This window comes from Lactuca sativa, chromosome 4 (assembly GCF_002870075.4).
Source record: "Lactuca sativa cultivar Salinas chromosome 4, Lsat_Salinas_v11, whole genome shotgun sequence".
In the NCBI taxonomy this organism is placed as follows: Eukaryota; Viridiplantae; Streptophyta; class Magnoliopsida; order Asterales; family Asteraceae; genus Lactuca; species Lactuca sativa.
Window position 1 is genome coordinate 959826 of NC_056626.2, and position 22437 is coordinate 982262.

Here is a 22437-nt window from a genome sequence, read left to right on the forward strand (position 1 = left end):
TCGATTTTTCAATTTCGGTTTGCGGTTCGGTTTTTGTTTATCCCTAGTTGTGGTGGAATAAACAATAAGAAGTAAACACATTTTCTATTTTTTTATTTATATTAAAAAAAAACGAAAATCCAAACACAAATATGGAAAATATATAAAATAGATCTATGGTTCGAAGTCGCTTCTTTTCAAATTCACGACTTCCACATCTAGGGTTCCCTGCCCTCGTCGTTCTCTCAAAGAATCACCGTTACCAATAACATCCCCAGTGAATAGGTAAGATCTCCATCTCACCGATAACGTCCGAGTGGGCGGTGCACAGGTACGATTTTGATTACTTTTTCATTTTACTGACGTTCTCTGTGAAAGAAGGTCTCCATCTCCCATCCTGTTAACGTTTCGGTTCTCATGGGCTTGTTTACAGGAGTTATAGTCCGGTGTTCACGCTACAGCTTCGTGGAAGGTCTTTGGTCTCCACCTCCATATATTAGTTCCCGGCGTGATTCGCCATATACTATCATGTATGCTCTAAATTATTTTGGGTACTAAACTCGGAAGGTGTTGCAGTTAAAGTTAGAGGTTTGAGTAGTAGTAGTAGTTATTCAAACAAGGCTCGGTCCGACGTCTCTAGGGTACTATTATCATCGTCCTCCGCCACGACTGCCGCGGCCGCCATGAGCAGCAGCAGAGTAAGAAATTTCCGTCGTCGAGCAGAGGAGGATGACAACGACGATGAAGATAAAGAAAAAACCACCACCACTATCTGCAAAAAACCACAATCAAAACCCGCAACAGCCACTCCAAAACCTAAGAAACCTAGTCTCCTTAGCTTTGCGGATGACGAATCTACGGACATCGTTACTCCAATCTCTCGAAACCGCCCTTCTAATCAAAATAAACAACCTAGTTCTTCCCGTTCATCAAAACCCTCATCTCTGTCATCATCGTCAACTCACAAACTAACGTCCGCGAAAGACAGAAGTTCGGCTTCGTATCTTCCCTCTAATGTACAGCCACAAGCCGGCGTTTACACCAAAGAAGCGCTCCTTGAATTACAAAAGAACACCAAAACCCTAGGTAGCAGCACCCCTCGCCCTCGGCCACCACCATCTGAACCGATTATTGTGTTAAAAGGTATGGTGAAGCCTGCTATTGAGGATTCATTAAAGAATATAAAAGGAGACGATGAAGAATCAAATAGGATAGGATTAGGTGGAAAAGGGGGAAATTTAGATGGGGGCTTGATACCGGACCAAGCCATGATAGATGCAATTAGGGCAAAGAGGGAGAGACTGCGACAATCACGGGTTGCTGCTCCTGATTACATAGCATTGGATGGAGGGAGTAATCATGGTGAAGCTGAAGGTCTGAGTGATGAGGAGCCTGAATTTCAAGGAAGAATTGCCTTGATTGGGGAGAAAAGTGAGGCTAAAAAGGGTGTTTTTGAGGATGTTGTTGTTGATGTGAGAAAAGAGAATTCAGAAGGCAATGGCAGTGATGAGGGTGTTGTAGATGAAGAAGACGAGGAGGATAAGATGTGGGAAGAGGAACAGTTTAGAAAAGGTTTAGGTAAAAGGATGGATGATGGGGTGGCAGTTAGAGGTATGAGTAGTAGCAGCAGTATTCCAACCATCGCTCAAAATGTTCAGAAAAAAGTTGTATATCCAACTGTTCCAGTTGCTTCATATCCCTCAATTAATGGTGGTCCAAGTATTGGAGGATGGTCATCAGGTTCAGATACGATATCCATATCACAACAGGCTGAGCTTTCTAAGAAAGCCTTGCATGAGAGTGTTCGTAGGCTTAAGGTGTGTTTCTATGCTGTTTCTGTTTTCTATCTTATCAATTATCATACACTACTTGCATCTCAAATGTTAAGGTAACAGTTGTAGAAACAGCAATTAGCATATACACTATTTTCCTTTCTTCTATTCCCTCGGCCCCTGATCTATGTAGGTAGTAACGCCCTCCTCTCTAATTCAGCAAATTGAGCAAGCAAGCAAAGAAAGAAATAACCATACAAATGCTGTGGGCATAAATCAACTAAACTGCCTCAATCCATGAAACCCTAAGTTACCAATTTGATGTCATATAAACTGCATTTGTTGGACCCAGGTTGACCCGAAAATTATTGAAATTAATAAAAACAGCTAATTCATAAATTGTTCAAAATATAAGATACAAACATGTACATGTGGGGGGTGATAATTCAGAACATGATCTTGTCAGGAAACTCATGGACGGACATTAACTTCATTGACAAAAACTGATGAAAAGTTGTCAGACTCATTGGCCAAAGTTATAGCTCTTGAAAACGCTCTTACAGTCACCGGTGAGAAGTTCATCTTTATGCAAAAGCTTCGCGACTATGTTTCTGCTATATGTGAGTTTTTGCAGGTAAGCTTAGCTTGTTTTTATTCGTTTGCTAACTAACTAACTAACAGATAGAAACTTATAATTTAGGAATTTTGTTTAAAACGTATTTCAGGATAAAGCTCCGTTCATCGAGGAGCTGGAATACCAAATGCAGAAACTTCACAAAGAACGCGCAGAAGCCATTTTTGAAAGAAGAGCAGCTGATAGCAGCGATGAATTAATGGAGGTGGAAGCATCAGTGAATGCAGCAATGGTGGTCTTCAATAAAGGTGGAAACACAAACTCCATGGTTGAATCTGCTGCATTAACTGTCTCCCAGGAATCACGAAACCTTCCGGTGAAGTTGGACGAATTCGGGCGTGACATGAATCTACAAAAGCGTATGGACATAAAACGAAGGGCGGAATCACAACAACGGCGGAAAGCCCGATCGGATTCCAAAAGAATCCAGTCCATGGAATCTGATTCCGATTCCCATTTAGTAGAAGGGGAATCCAGCACGGATGAGAGCGACAGTGAGAGTACTGCTGCTTACGAATCCAACCGCGATCAGTTGCTTCAAATTGCGGGACAGATTTTTAGCGACGCGGATGAAAATTTCTCTCAGCTTTCATCTGTTAAAGAAAGATTTGAAATTTGGAAAAAAGAGTATGCATCTAGCTACCAAGATGCTTACATGTCGTTGAGTATACCTGCCATCTTCTCTCCTTATGTAAGGTTGGAGCTTTTGAAGTGGGACCCACTTCATCAAGATTCAGATTTTATTGATATGCAGTGGTACGTACATGTACATGCTTCTTGAAAAGAGAGATGAATAGCCCAGCAGTTGAGTTAAGTGGGTGAGTAATCTGCTGCTGGCAAGGTCAAATGGTCAAATGGTCAATAGGTCATGTCATTGGATTGATTCATAAAAAACAGTTAAATTAAAAAAAAAAAAGAAGAATAACTATTCTCTTCCTTTTGTTTGTTTATTACTATATATATGCAAAAGGACAATTGTCTTTTATCTAATATTTTTTTTTTAATTTTTAATATGTATGTTTTCACTTTTCAGGCATGAGTTGCTGTTCAATTACGGTCAACCGGAGGAGGAAAGTAAAATTGACCCGGATGATGCTGATGTGAACCTTGTACCTGATCTGATTGAAAAGGTTGCGATTCCTATATTACAGCATGAAATAGGGCAGTGTTGGGATACCATGAGTACAATGGAGACAAGAAATGCTGTTTCTGCTACAAATCTAGTGTTTAGATATGTCCCCCTTTCCAGTAAGCCTGTCACTGAGCTTGTTGCTGTTCTCCGTGACCGCCTCTCTCATGCTGTCGCTAATCTCATGGTATTTTTTTTTTTTTTTTTTTTTTTTTTTTTTTTTTTTTAAGAGTTGATTTATTAGCTGTATGCTTTTCATTTTCATTTGGTTTAATTTAATGCACAAAACAATTGATTAACAAACAAAACAGGTCCCGACATGGAATACTGTGGTGCTAAAGGCAGTACCAAATGCAGCTAGATTTGCAGCATATAGATTTGGAATGTCTGTACGCTTAATGAAAAACATATGTTTATGGAATAATGTTTTATCAAGCTCCATTATTGAAAAGCTTGCTCTTGATGAGCTTTTGAGTGGAAAAATTCTCCCTCATCTTCGAAGCATTCAGTCAAATATTCATGACGCCATCACAAGGGCTGAAAGAGTTGTTGCCTCCATGTCTGGTGTCTGGACAGGTCCAACTGTCACCGCTGCTGACTGCAGGTATATATATATATATATATATATATATATATATATATATATATATATATATATGTTAATTCTTATATGTTTTTGGTTTTGGTGTGACCACATTTTCATTTTGCTGGGTGCAGCCCGCGGTTGCAACCCTTGGTGGATTATTTGGTCCTTCTTGGAAGAACATTGGAGAATAGGAGGCAAGGAGGGACAGATGGAGTTTTTGCTCGCAGGTTGAAGAAGATGCTGGTTGAACTCAATCAATATGATCATGCACGCCATATTTCAACAACCTTTAATCTTAAAGAAGCCCTATGATATGTATAATTAAAACCCATTCTTCTTAATCTTCGCCCTTGTTATTCTTTAACTCCATTATTGTCGTCGTATGTGATTTTCCAAAACTTTTACTCAAATCTCTCTCTCTCTCCTGTTATATATATATATATATATATATATATATATATATATATATATATATATATATATATATATATAGGGTTAGGTTCATTTGAGACCACTTATATTTTGTGAGACCGTGAGACGCATTTGTTTATTTTTTTTTAGTTAATTCATGTTCCGAAAATAATATTTAAAAAAAGAATTTTTTGATTTTTCCATTTATTTTGCATTTTAAAATTATTTTTAGAATATGTACAGTGTAATATTCTATTTAGAATATTTCATGTATTTTTCAAAAAAAATAGAATTTTTTTTTAATTTTTTTTAGTTAATTCAAGTTCCGAAAATAATATTTAAAAAAAGAATTTTTAGATTTTTCCATTTATTTTGCATTTTAAAATTATTTTTTAGAATATGTCAGTGAAATATTCTATTTAGAATATTTTACGTATTTTTCAAAAAAAAACAGATTTTTTTTATTTATTTTTATTTTTTTTAGTTAATTCAAGTTTCGAAAATAACATTTAAAAAAAGAATTTTTGTATTTTTCCATTTATTTTGCATTTTAAAATTATTTTTAGATTTGGTTTCACGGTCTCACAAAATTAGAATGGTCTCAAATGAACCTAAACCTATATATATATATATATAATGTGTGTGTGTGATAGTTCAAATAAAAAAAGTAAATAATGTGAAAACGTAAAAACCATATTTTTATGTTATTATTTTACAATGAATTTTATATTCATAGTTTTATGTCATTGTTCAACAATGAATAAATGAATACATATAAATTTATAATAGAACTAGGTGTAAAACCCATGGGACCCACGGTTGATTGATTTAAATAGAATCATAATTTTGATTACATAATAAACGAAGATACCATAGTTAAGAAAAAAAGATAAATACATAATAATAGTATATTTATTTTATTAAGATTGGCATTTGTAAGTATTTAAAATTTATAAATTTTAAACAATAATGAATTTTTAATTATAAAAATTTATTTAAAGTAATGTAATTAACATGAATAAAGGAAAAACAATGAAATATTATAAGTTAATTAACATGAATAAATCAAATAAAATATATTAATATAATTTTATCAAGTTATATAATTTAATTAATTAAAGTAAATATAATATAAGTGGGACCATAGTTGTAATGTAGTTACAATCTAATATTTTTATGTCAATAAAACCTAAATATAAAATAATGACAATACCACTAAATCATTTGTCTTAAAAATGATTTGTACATCAATATTATATACATCAATACCACTAATTTTTTTTTAAATTATAAATTGTAATATAGAATTGCAGTTTAGTATTGTCATTATAGTCATAGATTTATTATAGGTTATTAATTTTTTTACTTTATACACTTTGAAATGTATAATTTATCATTAATATCCCCTATTTTCAAAAATTGGCAGCCACGTATGAAACATCCCTAACCTCCCAAACCTAACGTACGAATCTACATTTCTCCATTTCTAGGTATTCGAAAAAGAAAGAAACGACGAATGGATGGGTACAATTAAACGTAGCCCTAAACATATCTATCCAATTGACTACAAATCTCGTTTGTGGCGTACAAAAAATGAAATGGAGCTATCATTCAGAATGTGTATGTAGGTCAGAACCTTGACGATTAAACAGCATAGAACGATTTGTGTCGATATTCTCGAAAATCAAGAAATGAGAAGGATGCGATTAATTACATATTATCGTGTGTTTTGCAATGGAATGTGGAACGATTCGGAAGAGGATATCGTCACCAGAGACTTCCATCAATTAATAGTCGATGAAGGAAGTGACGAAGGTAAGAGATGTGGAAGAGAAACTTACAACCAAAGTCGATGTCGAACTCAGAGACTTACATCAATAAATAGTCAATGTCGAACTCAGAGACTGAAGAAACGAAAAATTGGGGGTTGAAGACAGCAAGATTGAAGGTAAGAGATGGTCAATACTTTGTGAATCTTAGGTTTTATTAACAGAACATACATTATTGGGAAGAAATTTACCTGGTTTTGTTTTTGCAGAAATCTTGTTTATAAAGATATTAGCGAAAACTTCAAAAGAATACCTCGAAATCGATTAAGAATGGAAACAAAATCAGGTATTTTTCAATTTGCTAAAAGTTTTGAATTTCGTAATGTGTGAGTATTATTTTAAAATTTTGAAATTTGAATTTGCTAAACATTAGGCTTAATTTTGTGCAAAATTATTCACTGATTTATATTAATACGAGTAAATAAAAAAATACCTTGAAGTTTCGTTTTTTGTGATATTTGTTAATATTATTTAATTTAGATTGTATTTTAAAATTTTATTTGTACAAAAATAATTTCATATTAAAAAAAATTAAAAAAAAAACCACCGTGTGTTGAAAACAATATATATTTAGTATTATGTATAATTCTTGTATTTGGAAACTAAAACTTATTAATTTGTTTATTGTACCTTACATTTTTCTTATTTAGTCAAAACAAAAGAACCTAAAAAACTAATTATTATGTTATCATATTTGATTCAAAAGTAGATACAGATATCTGAAAAGTAATTATATGCTCAATAAATTAATTGTTTTAATCCTGAATAGGAAAATTATGATCAGATACCAGAAAGGGAGATCCAAACAATTGTCAACCATCTTTTGTTTAACCTATTAAACCCTATTGACGTGTTGATTGATAAAGATTACAAACCATTGAGCTGATGTTTCTCTTAGATGGACTGTTTTGCCCTTTTGGTTTTGCTATAAGTTGGAATGTTTTTCCCTTTTGTGTTGGGTGGCTTCATTTATGTTGTTTACTATTTCAATTTGTTGTCTTTTTCTTGCTAGACCCTGGTATACTTGGTTTCGGATGTCTGCTGATTCTTGCTTCCTTCATATGAGATTTATTGGCCTTTTTGCCCTTGTTGATGCTCCTGGTATGTTTTATGTCGCTTTATAGTTGATTGCCTTTTTTTGGTTCATTCCTATTAGTCCATTGCCCTTTATGTGGCTTTATATGAAAAGTAGGCCGCTATATTATGAAATAAGTTATTTGGTAAAACGGTCCATATATAAGGGCAGAATTGTCGTTTTCTATTAAAAATAAATAATGATAGTTTTTTAGTATACGACATAAACAGAAAAACAAACAATGATAGGAACAGGGCAAGATTAATAGGAAAGGGTATAATTATACTTTTCTATTAAATACAAAGAATAACAGATTATTATTTTTATTTTTATATTTTATACGAATTTGAAGTTTTTGCCATTTGGCTAAAAAACTGCAATAATGAAAAGTAAATAGCTATGGAATAGGAAAATTGTTTTAATCATGAATTTTACCAAATTATGATCGGATACCAGAAAGGGAGATCCAAAACTCTTAGCAAATTGCTTCTTTCTGGACATGGTCACCTGATGCAAATTGCAATAAATAACAATGTTCTTACAAAAATATAATTACCATTTTAAGTCATTTTCCCATATTTAAAATATTTATTTACCTCAAAAAATATTTGTATTCATATAATAGTTTTGTTAGTTTGTCATATAATATTTTCTTTAAAAAACACTTGATAAAAGAAAAAAAAATGTTAAGCGCTTATTTTAGAAAAAATGACAAGTTTTTGTTTGTTTGATATATCTTCAAGCTGCATACCCAATAAATGGATGGACCGGAGTTGCTGCATTATCTCATGTATAGTGTGAGGTACTAATACACCTTCCAAAGCTGCTTAACTTGAAGAACCTTGCCAAAACTATGTTATAGCTACCAATATAAACCCTACCCTTCATGAAGTAAGAAAAAATTGAATGTGAGTATAATTAAGTTTATCTTCTTAACATATGCTAATTTTATTTTGTCTAACTATAGGCTTATTATAATTGGGCTATGACCATATGTTATACAACAAAACTATATGGTCGCACAAAGGAAGTTGAGGAAATATAGAAATTAGCAACATATAATGCTTTTTTCTTCAAAAAAGTTTCACACATTTTGGTTTTGCTTGTGTAAAATACTATCTTATTGTTACGTCTATTTTCTTTTTTATTTTTTCTTAATTAAGCATTATACTACTATTGCTATCGGTAGTCTATCCAACTTTTTAGAAGTCTTTGATTAGTGATTACAATATTTAATTATCAATATTTTATTCTTACCCGTGGTTTCCACAAAGAATAACAAATTTTTATTTTTATTTTTATATTGTATACGAATTTGAAGTTTTTGCCATTTGGCTAAAAAACTGCAATAATGAAAAGTAAATAGCCATGGAATAGGAAAATTGTTTTAATCCTGAATAAGAAAATTATGATCAGATACCAATACCAGAAAGGGAGATCCAAAACTCTTAGCTTTTACTTTCAAATATAATAATCTTATAAATCACAATTAACAAACAATTGTCAACCATCTTTTGTTTAACCTATTAAACCCTATTGATGTGTTGATTGATAAAGATTACAAACCATTGAGCTGATGTTTCTCTTAGATGGACTGTTTTGCCCTTTTGGGTTTGCTATAAGTTGGAATGTTTTTCCTTTTTGTATTGGGTGGCTTCATTTATGTTGTTTACTACTTGATTTTGTTGTCTTTTTCTTGCTAGACCCTCGTATACTTGGTTTCGGATGATTCTTGCTTCCTTCATATGAGGTTTATCGGCCTTTTTGCCCTTGTTGATGCTCCTGGTATGTTTTATGTCGCTTTATAGTTGATTGCCTTTTTTTGGTTCATTCCTATTAGTCCATTGCCCTTTATGTCGCTTTTTATGAAAAGTAGGGCGCTATATTATGAAATAAGTTATTTGGTAAAATGGTCCATATATAAGGGCAGAATTGTCCTTTTCTATTAAAAAGAAATAATGATAGTTTTTTTAGTATATGACATAAACAGAAAAACAAACAATGATATGACAAATGGTCATTTTGGTGATAAAATGTGTAAGTATGGTCCCTATGGAATGAACTCTATGACGAATTATAGAACACGAATAGAATAAACAGGAAAAATATATGTTCTTCAACTTTTTCCTCTAATATTTTATTTCATGTTTCTATTAAAGTTGAAAGATTCATGTTATGTTGTGTGTAGAGTTTACATTGAATTTATATATGCGTTATACCTTTTAAAGAATTAAACGGTCAACCCTAATTTAGCACTAAAATTCAATGGTTTTAGTTATTTTAATATATTTCTTATTAATTGCAATGTAAAAACTATTCGTTATGCCCTTGTACACAAGTACATTGCTTGTTGTGAATTTAAATTTAACTGTTTTTAAACATATTATTTTCCAAGATTAATTTTAGTGTAATTGTGATACAAACAAATTTTAAAGCGAAAGTGTCAAATAAGTAAAAATGTACTGTTAAACCACTTCAAATAAACAAAACAAACGTATAAAAACAAAAGAAAGTCCCCAAAATACTTGAACGTAACAACGAAATAGTCTTTAAAACAAAACCAAACTTAATAATTGTTTTTAAAAACCATAATCAACTCAGTTCTCCACTTTTGGCACCCAAACTGGAGTATCTTCACCAAAAGATTCCGTATTTGATTTTATAGAATTTGCATCACCATCATCTTCTAGATCATAAACGTCATCACCATAACAACTCATTTTTCCACTTTTGGAACTAAAAGTGGGTTTCCCTCTCCCATTGATTTTCTTTTAGATTTTATTGAACTCAAATCACCTCCACCATCAACATCATAAATGTCATGGAGGTTGCGCTTCAAATCACCTGATATTTTCAATGGACTTGTTGCGGATGATTTGTCAATTGTTGAGGGAGTAAAATTCTCATCCGTTTGTGATATGACATCCTAAATTAAAAAAACATAAGTTGACAAGCGATCTAATTAAATATAAATAAAAGTTAATATGAGAATATAACATACGTTTTGAACATATTGAACGACATCATCTGATTCCAGGGGTACTTCATTTAAGGACACTGATTGAACACTGTAGAAAATAATATGGAAATATGTAAAACGTTATGTATGCAAATAAAAAATAAATATAAATATTGAACATTAAAACATTATTTACCATAAATTCTAGTTTACTTTCCAATTCTAAAACAACGGACTCATCTTTTGTAAGTTTGACAACTGTGTAGATATTGTTATAGTTGGTGACATTGTAGGATGTAACATCTACAAGAAACGCAAATTTGCGGTTTTTCAAGACGTTCATATGATTTGGATATAGTTCCAAACTGTCACAAGCCTATAAGAAGATTGTTTAATATATTAAAACAAATAAAATGTTATTTGATAGAAAAATATGAATAAAAAACTATACCTCTTCATGTATTTTTTTTTCAACTCGAATGCACTTATATCCAACAACCTTTTTGCTTCCCTATCAAAAAGAGTGAATCCTATGGTGTCAGTATGATCTTGTACGTTGATTGGAATTATATACCTAAAAAATATTAGATTATTAGTAATTTTGTTGAATGATTGAAATGATTAATATAAATGGAGGTATGTGTATACTTTATAACAGTATGAAAACTCGAATCGTTGCAAGCTGCATTTTTACACTTAATTACAACACTATCTTCCATCTTGCCGGGGGCGGTATAGGAAAGATTGGTTTTGGGCACATTGTTTATCCTTCTTCCACATTTGTAGCACGCATCGTAATACCAAGGTAGATTCTGTCTTATATTGACGATGGAACCAACTAATAGAAATTTCATTTCCTATATCAAATAAAATGTAAAATAAAAAAATACAATGTTCAAATAAAATTAAAGGATATAAAATAAAGAACATATAACTTAAGTGGTTCTGTGATCTCACAAACAGTTTTTTAAAGGGAAATCGCCTTTAAAATCATCTATATAAGAGGTAGAGTAGCTTGGGAGTGCAGTAATGCTTTTTTCAGACATACATCCTTTATTATTAGCCTTCAATCTGCAATGTTTAAAATTAATTTATTAAATATAAGAAATTGTATTCATCTAAATAAATATAATAACATAAATAAGTTTAAATAAAAATTAAAAAAACTAACTCTTTCTTAAACTCATTAATTTCAACAATGTCTGAATTAATGAACATTTTGGTTACATCAAAATGACTTTGGGCTTGACCAATTCCTGTAAAAACATATTAGTCAATAAAAGTAGATTGAAAAACAAATTAAGTAATAAAATACAAACCATTCCAAACATTAAGTTTCACGAACTGCATCACTATAACAACACAAGTAATCGTGGTGTTACTTTTCAGGTAATGTGACATCTCATGTGCCCGACTTCCAAATATAGTGACATTGAGGTGTACAGACCTAAATAAAAAATTAATTTAATTAGTATGAAAAAATATGACTAAAAATAATAAATAAATGAAATAAATATCATCTCACTCTAAGTTGCTAATAGTCATCTTCATGTAATGTTTTGATGGATTAGGATTGGTTGTCTCAAGTGGCCTAAATGAGACAATTAGCCCAATAATATCTACACAATTTTAATAAAAAAAAATATAAGAATCAGTTAAATACTAACATTTATAATTTATTTCTTTTAGTTATAAAAGTGAATGAAATAAAATTAAACAACTAACCAAATAATGTGTCTCTTGGGCATTTATGTTCGATGATAGAGTTGAAATCAGCAAACACAAAACCATTAACGGGACCCGAAAAATCATCATATTTTTTTACGATACTTTTCCAATCCAAAGTTAATGTCTGTTTCTAACCGGTAACACTAAAACCATTTTTAACACCCGCCAAGTTTGGTTTTAAAATAATATAACTTTCACCTTCCTTTAAAAGGTCACGAAATCTTGAAAATTTTTGGTGGAAAACACGAGATTGGTATTTTGTACCCTGTTAAAACAAAAACAAAAAAATTATTCTTTGTAACATATGTAATATTTAGTAGGTTTAAAAAAAGTTAACTAACCTCCGCGTCCATGACGATCATTTCAATCGATAAAACGTGGTTATTTTTTATAAAATTCCAAATCTTTAACACCCGTAGTTTGAGATGTGAATCATCAACAATATGTTCAATGTCTTTTAGATATAGTTTATTGCCGATATTCATTATCTGCGAACAATTGATAGCATATTGAAATTATCATCAATTTTTCCCTTTACATTATAAGTTGAAAGCATATTATTAAACAGTAAATATTAAATGCAAACAATTATAAACATATTACATCATATATTACAACACAAATATAGATGGAAAACATTATTGTTTCAAATACTGTTAAAAATACATTCACTTTGTCTAAAATATATACATTCACAAAGTTGACATGGGTAGAAATAGGACCTAACATAATTTTGTAAACATTTGACAAGTTAGAAATAAAGCAAAAACAGTAAATATTTGTTTCTTGAATACTTGGATTTGGAGTGTAACAGATGCACAGAAAAAAATGACAAACATGACTAATAAATCCAAATTGTAATTGTAATGACTAATAGTGTAACCGGTTAAATATGTATTTAGACAACAATATTTCAGTATTTTACCTTACATCCAACACTGTATCAATTTTTAGGTAAATTTATAGAACAATTATCAAATACTATACATTGGATTTTTTTTTTAAAACAATCACCACGTGCAAATCATGATCATCAAATAATTCTATACATGGACAATGTTGTTTCACTACACGTGCAAATGATGATATTTTCCATCACTAACTAATATGATTTAAATAAACAATTTTAGTAAATTCCCACAACTAAAAACAACTATTCATATACTTGGAAGGTTTATTAGTTAAGAAAACCAAAAAAATAAATAAATAAATAAATAAAATTAAACAACAACAACAATAATGCTAAACATAGGTATGATCATCAAAAAATGATTTTGTCTGATTCTATTAATTTTTTTTACGAATAAAATCAATAACACAACCTTAATTATTAGCTCATGAAACCCAACACAAAAAGTAAGAAGAAAAGGAGTGAATTGACTCACTTAAATAAGCAGATGAATATGTTAACTTAAAAAAAAACAAAGGGTTAAATTGAGGAAATAGTAACATACTTTTTTATTATTATTATATTATCCTACTTTCTGATTCATCATAAAATTACATTGTTAAATTTTGAACGTGTTTACAATTTCTTTTTGTCTGTTTTTTTTTTATTTTCTGGAAAGTACTTTGTGTATATACAGAATAAAAAAATAGTTTAGCATCACATTATGCTAATTGCTATATTATTTCTAGCAAAGTATTATAACTTCCTACAAAGTATTATGCTATTTGCTATATTATTGGTAGTTGTCGAGGCCAACACAAATAATAACCCTAAATATCACACACTAAAATAGTGTATAGTGGTAAAGGGATCGTATCCATGGAGATTGATTCAATTTGTTACTTCTATGATAATCTTGGTGTACAAACACTTGTAAAACTAAAATAAAATAAAATTGAGGGATTTTGATCTTTTAAGATGTTTAAAATAAAACTAAAATTACATTAACATTTAAAAACACAGTTCAACAAAAGAAAAGTTGATGTAAAATCAATTGGAGAAAGATGGTTGACTTTAGACTTTCATTACTTTAACATTTGGTTAAATAATCATGAGAATACCAAGGTGCAATACTTGTGTTTATAATCTAATTTGGCTATAGCAATTTATAAGCATAACTTGCCTCAACTCTTCTTTTGTATTAAAATGACTAGAGAAGCTCATAACACATTTCCTAAATCAAAGTCACAAAACTAATGAAGCATGTAATTTTGTGAAAATCAATTAGCATTGGGTTTTAAGAGTCACCAAATCCAAAGAGTAATCTATTGCTTTCATTACCACTATGGAGAAAATATTTTCTTAATCTAAATGAAATGTAAACAAACATTTAAACTAATTGTTGCTTGTTAAATTGAAGACCCATTACTTAGCCAATAATTTAACCAACAAAGATAACATCCATATATCAATATTCATGACTAGAGATATATAAACATGAAGGAAGTTTTCATAGAAAATTTAATCATAGATGTTCAACACAAGTTCTTGGAATTCTTCAAAATAACCAAAACATTCAAGCAATTACATCCAAGTCAACCAAATGAAAATCTAGCCAAGCATGGCTAAGATTAAACAAAACAAGAGGGATTAGAGGTACCAAACATTGTCTTAGATGCAAGATGTAAGGAAATTACACTAATCTTCCAAATATTCTTCAAATCTTCCCAAAACTTCTTAGAGAGAAAAAATGGAATGTGTTCTTCAAGTTCCTCCCCAAATGAGCCTCCAATCTCCAGCTAAAGAGGGTCAATTTCCGAATTCAAAAAGAGACCAAAAGCTACCCACCAAACTTCCACAAATAGAGTCAACAAGTCAAAACCCGGAAACAACTCAACACAATTCACGCGGACCGTGTATGGATCCACGCGGACCGCGTGGGTCACGCTGAATGTGAGAGTTGGGCCATTTAACATGCATTTAAGCCCAATCTTCATTTCTTCAACTTCAGCCCATAATCATAACTCTTTAAGACCCATTTGCCATTCCAAAGCCTTCTAAAAATTGACCCAACACTCCTCCAATTTCTTGTAGCTCGATTCCGCGCCGTCTCATCATCATCTTTGCCCATAAATTAGATCTAAATTGATTTCTTCTTTTACGCATGCACCTAGCCCAATCGCACCACTTCAAGTCCGCAAGCAAATCACATGCCTCCATGAGTCCCGCATCCTTCTAAGCCTCCAATAACAAATAGTCTTCGGAAAATCCTGCAATTAAGCTCAAAAACTAGAAAGTACCTGGTGAAGGAGAAAAATGACAAAAAAAAAAGAAAATATGCATGAAGATTGACTAAAATAAGATGGATTGTGCTAAAAAAAACTATAAAAAGAAGTAAATAAAATGAAGCTATCAATTATTTCCAACAAAGAAGGAAGAATTGAATGTTTAATGCTAATTGCATTGATCCTTTATAGTAGAATAAAAACAGAAAAAAAAAAAAACGGTTTAGAATCCCACTACAATATTAGATATATTATATCCAGCAAAATATGATGATTCAGGAATACTGAGATGCGATAGAGAAACCATGAAGAAGATGAAGGAGAAGGAAATAAATGCAGAAATAAATCACGATAGAATACAGACTAACCTTATGCGTTCAAGTTTGATGAAGCAGAATTTCAAAGATGCAATCGATACAGGAAGAATATGAAGCAGAATATCATATATCCAAGTAACCGGTGGATATATAGTTCAAAAACTGAAAGAACCGTAATGTTTATGATATTTAAGGTAAGATGTTCTGTTATCTTTTAATTGAAAAATTCTTCCTGATTTTATGTGATTTTTAATGCAGGTTTATTGGAATAGGAAGATTTGAAATTTCAAATCCGAAAAATTAAGGTAAGATGTTTCATTATCTTTTAGGTGATTACAATTTGAGTGCTAAATTTGTATATATTATTATTTCCGAAAACTGATACTGATTTTATTTTATGTACAGATATATACGAAAAATATTTGTAAAATTTTTCCTGATTTTACGTGATTTTTAAATATGAATTCCGTAAATTGAGTATTTGAGTATTGAAGAATAGTTATTTTCAATAAAGGGCAAATAAGGAATTTAACTTTCAATTTTGAGCGGGAAAAATTGTTGGGGGGAAGCTTATTGATTGCCACGTGGCGATTTGGTACCGTTTTATTAGATTACGAGATAATAACATTCTAATGAATATATGAGTATTCAGAAGTTAATATTCATATTTAGAATTACTTCAATGATATATATATATATATATATATATATATATATATATCACTCATTACAGAATAATAATATAAACATAGTGTTTTTACTTTTTCATACTATTTACTGTATTTATTTGAACTTATATATATATATATATATATATATATATATATATATGTTCAAATGTTTTTAGCAAGTATTGTGTGCCTAAATGCACCAATGAGAATTCAGGAAACAATTAAATCATTAATAAATAATAAAAGGGTATAATGGTAATCTTAGTATATTTAATTATGGTAAATGAACAATTCAATTAATATATCCTAAAATAAGGGAATAAACACTACAAAAATTACAATCACGTATCCCTTCTCAAAACCGTATTCCTCTATATTTGGAGGCGGCAGAAGCTTTGGCTGGATTAGGTCTTTTTCCTGCTACAATTTCTGAATCTCGTTGTAGTGAATCGACTGCTGAACGAGTCAAGGACGAGTCTAACAATGAGGTTTGTCACTAATCTAGTAATCTCCAAATTATTTTAATGTTAGGGTTTTTTTACTCCAAAAAGAACGTCAAAACATCTGTTTCTTCCTTCACAAATTACAACTTGAATCTCAGAATAAATCTGATTGTAATGAATCAATGACGAATATGAGAAATAACAATTTAATTAGATAGTTTTCGTCAACTTTGATTTGTGTCCATGGCTGCTGTGACAATGACATGACAGAAACATGAAACTGTTACCATGATTTTCATTGGGTTATATACATAATCTTGTACGATTTGAAATTCTTTTTGTCTTCTTTTTTCTGTTACAGAGCAGTGGTATTGATTAGATAGTACATATCCAGTACTAGTCTGATTTGCTTAATATGATTCTGCTATGGCCTCCATGTGTTCGATAAAATGCCTCAATGAAATAATAGTTAATAATCTTTAATTTTTTAACTTCGTTTTGTTCCTTATTCTTTTCAGAAATATATAACTTAATTTAGATTGCATTGGATGCCTTTTTCATAACAATAGGTTGATGCTAGTTGATTGGGATTAAGTTTGGAATTACATTTGATTCTTCAATCTCGTTTCACTACTCTTTTATTATTGGTATTAAATTAGATTCGATAGATTTTGCATTTGTTGTTCCTGCACGATTCAATATTATTTGATTGAGTTTTGGCAAAGTGGATTTTGCTTTCAAATTTCAGTGGATTTTGAATATGTGTGTTGCTTAGTATGTTACCGGAATAAGAAAATAGTTGTATGTACTCTATGTATTATGTCAGAATTTATTCTATGTATTCTGCCAGAATGTATTCTATGTATTCTATCATATTTTATGTATTCTTCCAGAATATATTAAGTGATGGGGATTGCAAGTAACATGCTTTTAACCATTCTTAGTTTTTGTTTTATTTGTGATAGGAATGGTTAGAAGAATGGGTTGAAGAATTACATTCTTATGATAATACATCACATTTTCGTAAGAATACTTGGAATCAAGTTGATTCTTTGGACCATTGAAGAAGATTAAGTGCATTTGTTCAATAACCGTTTGACAAGATGAATGGGGCTGCATTAGTTGCTATCATTGTGTTGAAGACCTAATAAGAATAACTTGAAGAATGAATAATGTTTGATCATAATCACAATTTTAGAATGTTGATAATTTTTAAGATTTTTATTCATTTTTGTTGATATTCTTTTAGAATATGTATAATTATATTAAAATGTATAAGACTTTTAATCTGTAGGAATATGTATTTAACTTCAGATGTATAAAAATATATATTAGAATGTTGTTATTTTTCAACCTCGGATTCAAGAATGTTGTTATTCTTCAATAATATTCTAATAGAATAAAACTATGAAATAACATCATTCTAACAAAAAAAATATTCTAACAGAATAAATTCGGTTATGTATACAAATCACGTTAGAATTAAAATTTAATTAATTAAAAAAATTCAGATTTTTAAAATTAGGAGATTTAATCATCCCTACACATCCAAAAATCTCCTTTTATAAATGCAGTTAATTGTCCAAAATACCCTTTTGCTAAAATTTGTGTGATTATATAATACATGTTATCCCATTATAATATCATACAGCCTCAAAACATGTCCATTAATTAATTCCATCTATTGGTCCAGATTTATGCATTCTAGCACATAATAGTTAGTAAAAACAAAATAACCTAAGCCTATATATATATATATATATATATATATATATATATATATATATATATATATATATATATATATATATATATATATATATATATATATATATATACTAGGTGTGAAACCCGTGTATTACATGAGTTGATTAAAAAAGTTAAATATAAGGTGTAGACATTACGTATTTTCTAAAGTGAAATTTTGAAATAAATATAAATGAAATGATGAATAAGTAATTCAATCTATACTAATAAAAGAATATTATCATGTTTAAAAAATCATGTTGAATATTAATGTGTAAAAACTAAGTATTTTTTAAAGTAAACTTTCGAAATAAATACAATAAATAGAATAAACCACAAGGACCATTTATGTAATTTGTCTTAATTAATCTATACTAATAAAACTAATTAATATAAATTCACAAATGAAATTCATTAAATAGAAATAAGAATTCACAAATGGAAGGTTTACTATATATATATATATATATATATATATATATATATATATTAATTCACATTAATTACTAATGAGGTGATATTTAATAGGTGGAAGTTGAATAAAAATAAAAAAAAATACAAAATTGACAAGTGGAAAAAAAATAATTTTAAAATTCTAAGAAAATGACATGTGTCAAATTCAATAAGAAGTTGACATTTGACAAAATTATTTTTATTTATTATGGTAGATATAACCAGAATTTGTGAAATCATGTTTTGAAATTCTCTTGCATCAATCGTATTTGATAATAGATAATTCTAGAAAAAATTGGTGGTTGCATTTCTTCACCAATGTATTCTTTTTAAAAAAAATACTTATTCAAATTTGAAAATGTAAAACAGGTTGGAACTTGTGATCACTCTTTGCAGCTCACATGTTACATGTTATTGACTTGTGGTCGTGGTCGCTAATGGTACCTCTTAAGTCTTGACTTAATGAAAACTCTCATCTTTCTTTACTTGGTGACAAGTTTTAATTTGCTGAATACTGGATAAACTTGGAAAACTATTATAAAGTTCCGAAGTTCAAAAATTTAAAAAAAGAAAAACATCAGTAAATTGACTAATAACAATACTAGATTTTTTTGGACAAATTTGAAATTCCAAATACCATTTTTAGAGAAGATATTTGAAAATCTTTATAAAGTTCAAAAGTTCAAAAATTTTAGAGTAAATTACAATTTTTGTCATTGTGGTTTGGTTAGATTTCATTTTCAGTCAAACATTTGAAAAGACCATATTACCCTTATTTTTATAATTTTGTTTATATATATATATATATATGACCCTTACTTTATATTTTTGTTTTTCTTTTATAAATAATTTTATACTTAATATGTGTTGATCATATGCACATTTAACAAATATTTTTATATTTTTTTTATTAAAAAAATATTTATAAAAGCTTTACAAAAATATATAAAAAAAAAGATGAAAAAAACATTAAAAAATATATTCGAATAAAAGATAAAAGGAAAAACTAGAAAAATTATTAAAAAAATATAAACTAACAAAATATTAAAAACATTCAGAAATACGTACGAATAAAATTTTAAAAAAATATAAATAAATAAAATAAAATATAAGCGGCATTGTGTGTGTGTGTGTGTGTGTATATATATATATATATATATATATATATATATATATATATATATATATATATATATATAAGAAAATCAAAAATATAATATTAAAGGTAAAATGGTCATTTTAAATGGACCGAGAACAATGTAATTTTTTTAAACCAAAGGGATGTATCTTGTTAAAATTTTAAAGGTTGGACTGAAAGTCTGAATATGACCAAACCACAAGAACCAAAACTGTAATTTAATCATAGTTTAAAATTCAAGATTTTCGGAAAAAGATGGCTAATTATGTGTTTCTTTATAATTATAGTTAGTTTGTGATATTCATTGGTTAAATATGGTTTTGGTGAATAGCCCTAGGAAAAACTGCAATAAAGTCCCTATATATTGGCCTCATAATCGATTTACTCCCTATATACTTTTTTTTATTCAATTAAGTCCCAAATACCGGTAATCGTATTCAATTTAATCCTTTGACTTGGTCAAGAGGTCATCTAACTTTCAAAAAATATATTTTTGGCTTAGATTTCAAAATTTATTACAAATTTGGTCCAAAATTTACACTTTTGGGTCAGATTTTAAATTTTGTTACAAATTTGGTCCAAACTTTACCATTTTTGCCCAAATTTTAAAATTTTATTATGAATTCATCCTAAATTTAGTTTTTTTACAAACTTTTTTCTCAAAGAATTGTTTCTAATATGTTTTTTCTTTATAAAATCATATTTATACAAAAAAATGTATTTTCACTTAAAAATCTTATATTTTCTATATAAAAACATTTTAAAATTTTTTTTTTGTATATGAAATATCTAGTTATAAAAATAAGTATTTATTAAGTATACAAATCCGTTTTTATAAAACAAATGTATACAAAAACATATTTTACAAAAAAATGTACACAAACATCTATTATATCTATATTTTTTTTTATAAAATCGTGTTTGTTTATATTTTTCTACAAAAACCTCTTTGAATAATTTTTTATATAATACATGTTTGTATACAGTTTATAAAACGTATACAAACACGATTTTATAAAATATATACAAACACGTATTATATAAAAAAATTATTAAAACACATTTTTATAAAATGTATACAAATACGATTTTATAAAATGTATACAAACACATATTATATAAAAAATTATTCAAACACGTTTTTATAAAAAAATATAAACAAACACGATTTTATAAAAAAAATAGATACACACCTATTTGTGTGCATATATATATATATATATGTATATATATATATATATATATATATATATATATATATATATATAAAGGTGATAGGTGTTTGTATACATTTTTTTAAATACGTTTTTGTATACATTTTTTTTTTATAAAAATGGATTTGTATATATTTATATACTTAATAAATATATATTTTTATAACTAGATATTTCATATACAAAAAACTTTTTAAAAAAAGTTTTTATATAGAAAATATAAGATTTTTATGTGAAAATACGTTTTTCTTGTATAAATATGATTTTATAAAGAAAAAACATATTAGAAACATATTTTTGAGAAAAAAGTTGTAAAAAAAATAATGTTATGATGAATTCATAATAAAATTCTAAAATTTGGGCAAAAAGGGTAAAGTTTGGATCAAATTTGTAATAAAATATAAAATCTGGGCCAAAAGTGTAAATTTTGGACCAAATGTGTAATAAAATTTTAAATCTGGGCCAAAAATGTAATTTTTGAAAGTTAGATGATCTGTTGACCAGGTCAATGAGTTAAATTGAATATGATTACCGGTATTTGTGACTTAATTGACTAAAAAAAAATATAAGAACTAAATCGATTATGAAACCAATATGTAGGGACTTTATTACAGTTTTTTATAGTCCTAAATATGAAGTTACGTGATCCCTAAACAAGTTACTTGATTTACTTTTTTTTGACAAATTCGAATTTCCTAACTGCCATTTCAAGAAAAGATATTTGAAAATCTTTATAAAGTCCGAAAGTTCAAAAATTTAAAGAAAAGTTACTTTCCGTAGTTTAAGTTGAAAATTATGAAAAAACATATTTTTCGTACACACTTTATGAAGAAAATAAGATCCCGCAGAATTTAGTCATAGTTTGAAAATTAGGATATTCGAAAAAGATGGCCAACTAGATTTTTTTGATAATTACGGTTAGTTCATGATATTCATTGGTTAAGTATGGTTTTGGTCGAAAACCATGTATTGGAAGCAAATTTTGGGTTGGTCCTGATGTCGATTTCTAGTGACTACAAAGAGAACAAGTAAATCGAGCAAAGTTTTCCCAAGAGATAAAATTCATTCAAGAAAATCAACCACCGAGTTTTTGACATGTTTTCCAATGCAAAGATATATACAAAGCAAAGAAAAAAACTCGTAAAATCCAGGTAACAAACAACGAGATAAACATAGGTT

General features: G+C 28.9%; 1 protein-coding gene and 1 long non-coding RNA gene across 3 annotated transcripts; both read left to right on the forward strand.

The window, feature by feature from the left end:
* The first annotated feature begins 152 nt into the window (after nt 1-152).
* Nucleotides 153-4510, forward strand: LOC111920461 (transcriptional repressor ILP1). Of its 2 annotated transcripts, none has more exons than XM_052770127.1 (7): nt 153-310; nt 413-1796; nt 2218-2385; nt 2477-3141; nt 3419-3701; nt 3826-4118; nt 4232-4510. In XM_052770127.1, the coding sequence occupies exons 2-7, from the start codon at nt 663-665 to the stop codon at nt 4410-4412; spliced, it is 2724 nt and encodes a 907-aa protein (XP_052626087.1). In that variant the 5' UTR covers nt 153-310; nt 413-662; the 3' UTR covers nt 4413-4510. The 2 variants fall into 2 exon arrangements, with proteins under 2 accessions (XP_052626087.1, XP_052626088.1); XM_052770128.1 differs by having other exon boundaries at nt 173-264.
* A 1309-nt stretch (nt 4511-5819) lies between these two features.
* LOC111920462 (uncharacterized) lies at nt 5820-18060 on the forward strand. Its single transcript, XR_002859896.3, has 9 exons — nt 5820-6459; nt 6550-6626; nt 7353-7441; nt 8159-8323; nt 9119-9200; nt 15556-15787; nt 15852-15898; nt 16655-16752; nt 17673-18060. It is a non-coding gene; the product is annotated as an uncharacterized LOC111920462 (long non-coding RNA).
* The last annotated feature ends 4377 nt before the right edge of the window (nt 18061-22437 follow it).